The 12,050-nt window shown below is 39.7% G+C and overlaps 1 protein-coding gene across 1 annotated transcript in view; it reads right to left on the bottom strand.

The window, feature by feature from the left end:
• Nucleotides 1–3,313: 3,313 nt before the first annotated feature.
• LOC133649209 (cathepsin F-like) overlaps nt 3,314–12,050 on the bottom strand; it is a 32,959-nt gene continuing 24,222 nt past the window's right edge. Inside the window, exons 11-17 of the mRNA XM_062046044.1 lie at nt 9,663–9,727; nt 9,472–9,562; nt 9,305–9,363; nt 6,152–6,238; nt 4,652–4,760; nt 3,733–3,841; nt 3,314–3,650 (exon numbers count right to left, since the gene is read on the bottom strand). Of these exons, the coding sequence (XP_061902028.1) occupies nt 3,437–3,650; nt 3,733–3,841; nt 4,652–4,760; nt 6,152–6,238; nt 9,305–9,363; nt 9,472–9,562; nt 9,663–9,727 (734 nt within the window). The 3' untranslated portion in view covers nt 3,314–3,436. The remainder of the gene's footprint in view (nt 3,651–3,732; nt 3,842–4,651; nt 4,761–6,151; nt 6,239–9,304; nt 9,364–9,471; nt 9,563–9,662; nt 9,728–12,050) is intronic.

The raw sequence follows: 12,050 nt of genomic DNA, 5'->3' as shown, positions 1-12,050 counted from the left end.
TTACTAACAAAAACATAAAAAGCAGAGTAAAAAAAAATAAACCAGTGTAATTTAATGAAAAAAAAAACAGACATGTTGATGCTAATAACACAAAGCTAACATGCAGGCTGTTTTTTGTGTATGTATATGTTGGTTTTGAAAATGAAATCCAAATAGTCCATGCATCCTTTGACTTTTCGGTGTAAAAATTTGGACACCTGTTTTGAACTTAAAAGTATTTGACAAAGAAATACAAAGATTAGGTAGTTTTTTATTATTGCAATGTAAACATAACTTAAATGTGTGTTAAATTGTGTTGAATTAATCTAATGTAAAATTATTTAATGATTTAATTCATAATTATCCATCCATCCATCCATTTTCTACCGCTTATCCTTCTCGGAGTCCCAGGGGTGCTGGAGCCTCTCCCAGCTGCACTCGGACGGAGGGCAGGGTACACCCTGGACAAAATGGAGGTAGCTAGCAGACTTAACATCTTTTTCACCAGCATAGCCGCAACTCTTGTCAACAAGCTGTCCCACCACTCTGGTCGCTTTGGTGTAGAACACATTAAAGCCTTCTACAGAAAGCTAGGAGTATCCAACGAGGATTTCAAATTAGAAATGGTCACAGCTGAAGAGGTGTTTAAAAAATTGAGCGCGCTCCACCCTAACAAGGCCACCGGCCTTGATAATATTCCCTCCAGATTCCTCAGGGACTCTGCCTCCATCATTGCCCCGATCATCACGCACATAATAAACCTATCAATTACACAAGGCCAAGTACCAAAAGATTTTAAGATAGCAAGAGTAACTCCCCTCTTTAAAAAATGAAGCAAATTGGAACCTGGCAACTACCGACCTGTTTCTATTCTCAGCTCCATTTCGAAAGTAATGGAGAAAATAGTTTATGAACAGGTCGATAGTTACCTTGCCTCTAATAAACTCATGTACAAATTCCAATCCGGCTTCAGAACTAACCACTCCACTGACACATGTCTTCTCTATCTGACCGACCACATCAAACATGAGGTGGACGCGGGCAAATACTGCAGCATGGTCATGCTGGACCTTCAGAAGGCCTTTGACACCGTTAACCACGCTATACTGTTGGATAAGCTTAGAGCAATCGGATTTAACAAAACCTCATCGAGCTGGATGCAATCTTACTTGGAGGGGAGGGAGCAAGTGGTAGAGGTGAACGGCACGGTGTCCCCCCGCCCCCCTCTCGGTGAGCTGTGGAGTCCCCCAAGGCAGTATATTGGGACCTTTACTGTTCCTAATATACATAAATGACATGTCATCGGCATGCGACTGTGAATTGTTTTTGTTTGCGGATGACTGTGCCCTGCTGGTATCCGGCAAGGACAAGTCACAGGTGGAGAAAATCCTCAGTGCTGAGCTGTGTAGAACTTGCACCTGGCTCGCTGACAACAAGCTATCCATACACTTGGGTAAAACAGAATCCATCCTGTTTGGGTCCCACATCAACCTTAAGAAAGTCAATGACTTCACCATAAAAGTGGGTGACATTGTTATCACCAGGAAAGATGAGGTCACCTACCTAGGTTCCATTCTAGAGGCTAACCTTTCCTGTGATAAAATGGCAACCAATGTAATCAGAAAGGTTAACCAACGAGCGAGATTTCTCTACAGAATCTCCTCTCTGGTCAACAAAAGCACCTTGAGGATTCTGGCGGGAACTCTCGTTCAACCCTTTTTCGATTACGCATGCACCTCCTGGTACCCTAGCACCTCCAAAACCCTCAAATCTAAACTCCAAACATCTCAGAACAAGCTAGTCAGGTTACTTCTAGACCTCCACCCCAGATCCCACCTCACTCCTACCCACTTCTCTAAAGTGGGCTGGCTCAAGGTGGAGGACAGAGTTAAACAACTTGGACTGAGCCTGGTCTATAAAATCCACTACACCTCCCTGATACCGAAGTACATGTCAAACTACTTCCTTAACGTAACTGACCGCCATAACCACAACACCAGGGGGAGCTCCACTAACCACGTTAAACCCAGATTCCGAACTAACAAAGGTCTTAACTCATTCTCTTTCTATGCCACATCAATGTGGAATGCGCTCCCAACAGGTATAAAAGAAAGGGCATCTCTATCCTCCTTCAAAACCGCACTAAAAGTTCACCTCCAGACAGCTACAACCCTAAACTAACACCCTCCCCGGATTGCTAATAATCAAATGTAAACAATCAAATGCAGATACTTTTTCTTATGCCTTCTGATCTCTCTCTCTCTCGCTCTCTTTCTCTCTATATGTCCACTACTTGCTGTCCATATCCTACCCCCCACCCCCTCCACACCCCTGATTGTAAATAATGTAAATAATTCAATGTGATTATCTTGTGTGATGACTGTATTATGATAGTATATATGATAGTATATATCTGTATCATGAATCAATTTAAGTGGACCCCGACTTAAACAAGTTGAAAAACTTATTCGGGTGTTACCATTTAGTGGTCAATTGTACGGAATATGTACTTCACTGTGCAACCTACTAATAAAAGTCTCAATCAATCAATCAATCAAAAGTCGCCACCTCATCACAGGGCCAACACAGATAGACAGACATTCACACTCACATTCACAAACTGGGGACCATTTAGTTTTGTCAATCAACATATCTCAAACAACATAGCTGGAGAGAACCCATGCAGTCACAGGGAGAACATGCAAACCCCACAAAGACCCTGATCCTGGGCATGTAACCAAGGACCTTCTTGCTGTGAGGCATGAGCGCTAACCACTGCCCCACCGATTAAATCTATATCATTATATATTAAATTAAAGACTAATTGACGTATTTAATTCTGATTTTAATTAATTCATGACACATTTAAGTAATCATCAGGGCAGCACGGTGGCAGAGGGGTTAGTGCGTCTGCCTCACAATACGAAGGTCCTGAGTAGTCGTGAGTTCAATCCCGGCCTCGGGATCTTTCTGTGTGGAGTTTGCATGTTCTCCCCGTGACTGCGTGGGTTCCCTCCGGGTACTCCGGCTTCCTCCCACCTCCAAAGACATGCACCTGGGGATAGGTTGATTGGCAACACTAAATTGGCACCAGTGTGTGAATGTGAGTGTGAATGTTGTCTGTCTATCTGTGTTGGCCCTGCGATGAGGTGGCGACTTGTCCAGGGTGTACCCCGCCTTCCGCCCGATTGTAGCTGAGATAGGCTCCAGCGCCCCCCGCGACCCCGAAGGGAAGAAGCGGTAGAAAATGGATGGATTTAAAGACTTATTTATTTCCTTCCATCTCCATAATGTTTATAAGCCCATATGTAATGTGGAAATGTTTCTGAACATCTACGGTAATAAAAATTGTTTAATGTGGGCGTCTCTGCGCCGACATTTACATCCAGAAATAGTCCAGCTTTTAGAGCGTCCAACAAGTCCGTAAGGAAGCTGCCAAGTGTGTTCACCAATGCCACTAAGAGTCGGTCTGTTCCTCTTCATCCTCAATGTCCTCGTCCTCCTCGCTCTCGCTGTACTGGTAGGTATTGCGGTTGGTGTTCACAAAGAGATCAGTTTCGTCGTCCTCAGAGTCTCTAGCACTGTCTTCCTCCTCCTCCTCCTTCTTCTCAGTGTGGTCTTTCTGATCAGGCTTCTGGTTAGTCTGGTCTTCCTTGGTGAAGCCCTCAGGCCTAATGGCGATCAGTCAGACAAAGCAGTCAGTTTCATTCCGGAGGACAAGCTCTGCTGTGTGGAGTTTGAGTAGAATCTCACCACAGATGACACTTTTGCAGGTACTCAATGTGATCTTTGTAGAGAATGGAGCTGATTTCTGCCTTTACCTTCTCGCCTTCCTCGATTGGATCCACAATCACATAGTCTCCTTGATAGGACACAACAGACAACATTTGTAAATGTTCAACAGATCCTCCACTTATTTTTAGATTTAATATAAATATTTAATAATATATGATTTATTATAAAATTATTAAAAATATTTATCATAACATGAAAAGAACGTTATTTGATGGCGCTGCCTGCAGGGTGGGAAAGTGCTGCAGCAAATCGAGCAGAGACTGCTGTCTTATAAGTCAAACGCACAATATTTTCCAGCAGGAAGCAGCTTTGATGAAAATTATTCGGTTTTCATAACATACGTTGAGTAGAGCGGCCATGGCTAGTGCTGGATGATTATGGCAACAATAATCACGATTATTTTGATTGATATTGTAATCACAATTAATTGCACAATTATTCATTCATTTGAAAAGTTATTTATTGTACCACCAAAATTCAGATTAAATATAGTTAAAAAACGGACATAAATTAGTAACAAATAAACCACAACAAGTAAAATAATAATATTAATAACAATATATTTGTTATTAATATCGATATTTGTTGACAATTTCGATGAATCGTTGCCCCCCTTAGTACTGACATGCAAGAAAATAGGGCTTAGCATAATACAACCCTTTTGAGTCACTCCCACAATTTTTGGCCTGGACTGTTTGTATCGGAATAACTAATGTGGACACTCCTCCCACCAGTTAATAGTGATAACCACCACTTTGCTCTATACTGTATAAACAGACAGAATGACAGTGTGTAAGTGTCGTAGATGAACAGTGACTAATTTGATTTGACACTCAATCATAGGCTGTTTTACTTGTGAAGTTGCAGTTGATCTCACCTCTCTTGATCCAAATGTTCTTGCGGAATTTGGTGGGCATGCTCACAAGAAACATCTGGCCCTGATGTGTGACTGTTTCATGGAGGTTGTTACCACGGCTACCAGTCACCTACCAGAGATTAAGAGACGGGAAGTATTTCGTCAAGTGTTGCATGATTACACATACATTTAAAAGGGTAAGTACCGTATTTCCTTGAATAGCCGCAGGGGCGTTAATTAATTTAAAACCTCCTGTCACTCCTGCGTTTACCGGAAACCGGCGAGATGGCCGTGCATGCGGTAATTATTTTAAAACCTCTTCTCACTCCGGCGTTTACCAAAAGGAATCCATAAAATTTAGACGTGCGCTTTGAGTGTGATTAAAGATTAAAGTACCAATGATTGTCACACACACACTAGGTGTGATGTAAGCATACCATCATGAAAAGCACATTTAATTAAAAAAAACGTTATTATGGTCTTACCTGTACTTATAAATGGAGTCCATTTGCAGCTCCTTCTGACCAAAAGCATCGATAACTTGTTTATAGAAGTCTTCATTATTTTCTTTTTTCCGTTTTAAAAGTCTCTGTCTCGATGGAGATATTCCTTTAATTATTACCTCCTGCTTCGATTGAAAGTCCAGTTTAGAAAACTGTTTTATTTTAGATACCGGTATGTAATCCTCCTTGTTAAAAAGAAGAAAAAAAAATCTCTTGCTGCGTGTGTTCACTTCTTCTGCAGTACCGGAAGTCGCAAGAAGGATCACTAGCGCGGCAGCGCCCTTTACCACCAGGAGGCGGGAGTCATTTAATGACTTATACAGTATTTCACACACGCAGCTACGGTATATTAATAAAACATAGCTGCTTACTGTTCTCCTTAGCATACTGTACCGGTATTCAATAGCTTGGACCTTAAATCCTACTGAATAGCTCTTTATCTTGTTTCCTTTGTGCGATTGTAAACTACTGAAAGCAGCTTCCTCCATTTTGAAAATGAGGACAGATGCGTCACTCGTGACGTAACGAATTTGACCCGGTGGAAGTTCTAGCCATATGCTAAATATTTTGCGAAACGAGTTTGACCCGGTGAAAATTATAGACATGCGATAATAAAATTTATATTTTGCAAAACGAATTTGATCCGGCTTCAATAATAAACCGGCGATAAGGCCAAGCATGCGTTAATTATTTTGAGAAACGAGTTTGACCCGGCAGTAATTCTAGACGTGCGAATACTATATTCCCTGCACCAATTCAAGGAAATATGGTATATGACAGAACGGAGTGGCTCAGCAGGTAGAGCAGTGTTCAGAAGCTTGAGGGTTGGGTCGATTCCAGCATATGCCATCCTAGTTGCTGCCGTTGTTTTAGGGCAAATCACTTCACCCACCTTGCTTCCAGTGCCAGCCACACTGGTATACATTTAGCTCACCACCACCAATCTTAGATGTATAGGGTTTGCAATGTAAAGCGCTTTAAGAATATAATTAATTCATTCAAAGGATGTCTTACTAACCCTCACAATCTGTTGATTCTCCGCTGGCGTGACATAGTCTCCAAGAACCTCCTTGACAACGTGCTTGCGTTTTGTGGCCTGTGACATTATGAATCATCTGCCAGCTGAGGAAATAAATGCAGTGTAGTTTAGGGGTGTCTACTCTTCTTCCCCACAGAAAAAATGAGGGAGGCATGGCTTCACTATGTGCATTTAAGATGTTGAAACCAATCCAATGTAGGTCGATATATGCTAAGATATCCTACCATGCATCCAGTATTATAAAAAAATATATTATTAATAATACAGTAATGTTGATTTACATTATATCAAGGGCCAACAAAAAACAAGCTGCGGGCAAAAAGTGGCACCCGGCCCACACTTTCAAACACCCCACTCAGTAGTATAACTTGTAGTTGTAAATTACAGGTTTTTTTGCATATGACAACTTTAATACTAATATGTCCAAGATATAGAAAGCCACTTTGTCCAAACTTAGTCCCAAAACTATCAAAGGTTTTCTTTAAAGTAAAACATAACAACGTGCAATGGTGTATTTTAGCTGATGTTAGCAGACTCCATGCGGTACAAAAGTTTGGGATTAAACTGTGAAAGTACCTTGAAAAGATTACTGTCTTTTAGTCAGCGCATGTCACTGAATCTCGCCAAGGCCCAGATGTAGCTTTAAAACGAATATATGAATTTATATTTACAGATGAACTCAACCACATTTTAAGCGCTCATGTTGTGTGGCAACAATCGAAATGATACTCGTTCACTTCCGGGTTTGAGCGCCATAAAGTACTTTTCACAATAAGACTGCGTGTTTTAATTTTGCACACGACAGTCGAGTTAGCGATGTGATTTGAAATTAAGAGTTTGTGTAAGATTAATCAGTATTTAACCCCATTTGATCGACATATTGCCACCTGTTTGGTTACTTAGTTATAAAAAACACACGACTTTTACTTTGACTTACATTTTCTGACCGGAATAGTGCAAGTGTATCATGGGAAATGGAGTCGGTTTAATTTCAAGTTGGGTTTTGATCAAGCAGCGTGTGGCTGGAACACTTTTCAACAACATATTGCGACTTATCTGGTAAAAATTGTGTGAATGACGCTAATAATCTGCTTCTCTTATTTATAAAGTGGAAAAGGCAATAAGCAAATATGGCTTAGATGTGTTTAAGTACAGTAGTTGTTTTTCCAGAAAACACAAGTTTACTCTAGAACGGACCCCGACTTAAACAAGTTGAAAAACTTATTCGGGTGTTACCATTTAGTGGTCAATTGTACGGAATATGTACTTCACTATGCAACCTACTAATAAAAGTCCCAATCAATCAAACGGCATTTTAAAAATGACCAGTCACGTTGATCTGCGTGATGTTGGCCCCTCCATCTTGTCAAAATCTTCTCTATCTTTTCCCAATCGTTTTTGCGGCAATTTTTTGTTTGACTACTCTAGTTATGAATGTGAGTGTGAATGTTGTCTGTCTATCTGTGTGGCCCTGCGATGAGGTGGCAAATTTGAGGTTAAAACTTTAACCGCACAAACAATTGGGAAACGTTTGGGGAGATCTTGACAAGGCGGGAGCAACTTCACACAGGTGCCATGTTGTGAATAATTGTCAACAAATGTACAAAGAAAAATATCATTTCATATATTTTAATTTCTCAATTTATTTCTTACCAACTTCCAACATTTTTACACCAGAGCTTACCATGAAGATCTAATCACATTTCTCCAGTCAGTGGTAACAAAACAAATAAGACAGTTCACAGCACAGCAGCCTACAGTGAGTACGAATGCGGCAGACAATACAGTATTCTTAAAAACAGTTCTTCACCTCTAAAATTGACAAATGAAAAAGTACACCTAATAGTTATGTGAAGAATGCTTTAAAAATCAACAAATCCACAATATTTGTAACAGTAACAATAGTGCTGGGTTGTTTTTTAACATAGATTTTGCAACACAGAGGAACACAAGTCTGGTTTTAAAATAACATGAGGAAGTCAGGCGCATGTCGTTGTGTAGATGAGCTGGTCATGCAGTCTGTGAGCCATGATGGTTTGATCATATATATGTGTGTGTGTATGTGTGTGTGTGTGCGTGCGTGTGTGTGTGTGCTGTGTTATTTAGTTGACAACAGCAGATGAACCCATCCTGTTGATTCCACATGCATTGGAACCCCTGTATAGGTAGTAGTAACCCTGTGTGAGAAAAGAATGATTAATTTGAAAATAACAATTAAATAACTATATACCACATAATTACTTTGTTTTCCTATCCATTAAGGCAGTGTTTTTCAACCTTTTCTGAGCCAAGGCACATTTTTTTCATTGAAAAAATCTCGAGGCACACCACGAGCAGAAAACATTAAAAAATGAAATTCAGCAGCTGATATTGACAATAAAAAGTTGTTCTCGCAATTGTTGGATATGAATTCAAACCATAACCAACCATGCATCACTATAGCTCTTGTCTCAAAGTAGGTGTACTGTCATGACCTGTCACATCACGCCGTGACTTATTTGGAGTTTTTTGCTGTTTTTCTGTGTAGTGTTTTAGTTCTTGTCTTGCGCTCCTATTTTGTTGTTAATTGTCATGTCATGTACAGATGTACTTTGTGGACGCCGTCTGCTCCTCCACACGCTGTAAGTCTTTGCTGTCGTCCAGCATACTGTTTTTGTTTACTTTGCAGCCAGTTCAGTTTTAGCTTCGTTTTGCATAGCCATCCCTAAGCTTCAATGCCTTTTCTTAGGGGCACTTACTTGCCTTTTGTTTATTTTTGGTTTACGCATTAGACACCTTTTTACCTGCACACTGCATCCCGCTGTCATCTGCATATTGTGATCACGACAAACCATGTTCCCGACATCTACAAAGCAATTAGCTACCTGCTGCCACCTAATGATATGGAAGAGTATTACACGGTCATTCCGCCGAGCTCTAGACGACAGCACAGACACTCAACAACGGCACATTTGCGGATTATAATTACTGGTTTGCAAAAAATATTTTTAACCCACTTAGGTGAAATTACATAATCTCCCACGGCCGCACCAGACAATATCTCACGGTACACTAGTGTGCCGCGCGGCACAGTGGTTGAAAAACACTGCATTAAAGCTCAGGGAATGATACCCTTGTATAGGTTTGTCTTACCTCCTCTCCATAATCCTCCCCCCAGCTGTTTTTGATAGCCCAGAATGGAATTCCTTTACCTAAATGCACAGACACCTCCATTATTTGATCACATTCCTAAATCGGTACCCTTGCACATTCAAGCAGCTCTACATTTCTGCCTTCATAATTTGTATATAATCACTTACGGTCTCCATATCCCACCAGCAGCACAGCGTGGTCAATCATCCAGGGGTTACAAAAGATCTTAAAAGGGTGGGACACGCCCTTCCTGTAAAACTACACAAGTCAAGAAAAATAAAAAAATATCATGTTAAATATCACGCTTTAACAGGTATTGTTTCTTATTTGTTTCAATCAGGAGATAGTATGGCTTTACCTGCATGGCAAAGGCGTTCAAAGCCACAGAAATGGGTCCGTTCTCTGCCAGCCAAGCTGCCATTTCTGAGAGAAAGGGGAAAAATGGACACAATGAATTTGCGACCCGACACAAATCAATTTGGTGCTACCTATTCACCTTCTCTCATTTACACTTTATAATGCCCCTGGGGCTTCATGTAACAAGCTTGCGTATTTACGAAAATCTGGTGTATGCCCTTTTTTACGGCAAAAGATGAGATGTGTCAAGAGAGTGAACTTGATGTGGAAATGTGTATTGCCTCATGCCAACTTCATGCACATTTCTACAATACTTGGCAAAACTTTGGCGACACACAGAGGTGGTCGTTTGGGCTTTGCCAACATTTGATTTTCTGCAGAGTATGCAGATCTTGGGCACATGGCTAATTTCAATATGATTTGCGTATTCATAAGGGGGTGAGGTTTGGGCATGCTGACTGTACTGGTCAGCAGTCAATGACAGGACACTTAAGAGAAAAACTATAGTAACTGGGTGCCTGCACATTAAACACAAATAATTCCTGTTTAGTCTATGTACAAATATTGACATGTTTAAACTGGACAGTGTTCATGTTTTGATTTTTTTTCACTTGTATTTTCATAGGTGGTTCTAAGCCATTCCACCCATCTTTGCCATTTATGTCCACTGGAAATAAATTGTATACATGCAGAATAAAATAAACTGTAAAATATTTTTTTAGTACGCAAAGTGTCCTGTACAGTGATATAATTGCATATCTAATGAATACATTTCTAATGAATACATTTGCAAAAATTAACAAACTTGAACGATGGAAAAATAGATTTGTTGCCTGTACCCTCTTCCTAAAATTCGACTTTACCATGAAATAATAATTTGAATCCTTCAGAAAAGTTTATTTTTTTTATTTTTTATATAGCTTATCCTAACTGTACTTTGAAGTATATTTTCTTTAAAACAAATATTTTGTAAAATGTACACTTAAAGGGGACCTAATATGCAAAACCAACTTCTTACCCATTGGTACCTGTTTTTGTGTATTTGCGTTAGCCCCCAAAAATGTAATTCAACCCATGGAAGCACAGCAGATGTATTTATAAAACAATCTTGCCTGTCTTCATGCTTCTTTCAAACAAGCCATTTGAAGTTTGAGTAGTTTGTGACGTATTTGTTACAAGTTACGTTTATACAGAGGTTAAATTTAGCCAAAGTGCTTTGCGCAAGTCCACCATTGTAGTCCGGTGCTGTAGTTATTAATAAACTGTGCCTTTTTCTCTATCTTCTAGTTGTGGGGCAGACTGACTCGTGCATGCACATGTATCCTCCGCTATTGCCATTTCTAATACAAAGTAGCGTATAGTTCAAACCTACATCTGTCAGTTGACTCGCTATGGAGGCGCTTAAAACTATAACATGGCTAGTGGGGAGAAGACGCAGTTGAAGTGGAATCACATAAATAGGACCGCCCACAAAACGATGCATCCTGAAGAGACGGTCAGAAAGCCGCATTAAGAGGGTCTGTAAAATATAATCTATGCAAACTTTTGACCACCCTGACATGTTATGGAGACTAAAATGAAGTGTTTTAAAAGTAGAAAAAACTCATAATATGACGGCACCTTTTTAAGTCATGTTCTTGGGTTTTCACTCAGTCTTGTTACGCTATCACAAACCTAAAATTTACACTTTATTTGTGTGTCTAATTTTTTACTCAGCCCTGTTACTTTAACACATAAACACCCCTGAAAAATTTAAAATGTTTTTTAAAAGTCACATCGGCCACAGGAAATTGCATCATTCACATCCTTCCATATAGTTCAACTAAAAATATCAGCACAGTCCTGTTTACTAAAATAGTTTTTGTTAATAATTTTCAGAATACAATATTTTTCTAGAGTCTTTGTAATGTGCTCAGTCTCAACATGCTAAAAGCATTAATATGATATGGTTATATTTAATGTATAGTATTTGATAATTTTATGATAAAAACTCACTCCTGTTACTTTCAGACCTGTTACTCAAATGAGTCATCTTCATCTTATGAACCTTTTACACAAATCTAGAAAAGTTGCCCGAGATGAGCCATTGCACATTTCAAATAGTTCAATATGTGTATTATCAGATTTTGAATTTATAAAGTCTTTTATTTTGACTTTCTTATTTTATTCTCTGTTTACATGTTGTGCTGCTATTGCTGTTACTGTCATGTGTAGGGCATACAGTGTTGCTGCTACTGGGATATTCAATTTCCTGAGGGCGCACTCCCAAGGAATTAATGAAGTTGTATCTAATTTAATCTAATCTAATCAAAGTCAGCCGTATGAACCGCTACACTGTAAATGCACAAGAGATGGGCATTGATGTGATTTTTCTGGTTCCGATTCAACT

The sequence above is a fragment of the Entelurus aequoreus genome, linkage group LG04 (assembly GCF_033978785.1).
Source record: "Entelurus aequoreus isolate RoL-2023_Sb linkage group LG04, RoL_Eaeq_v1.1, whole genome shotgun sequence".
Taxonomy (NCBI): Eukaryota; Metazoa; Chordata; class Actinopteri; order Syngnathiformes; family Syngnathidae; genus Entelurus; species Entelurus aequoreus.
Note: the sequence above shows the minus strand (reverse complement) of the source record. Positions and strands in the feature narration are given on the sequence as shown.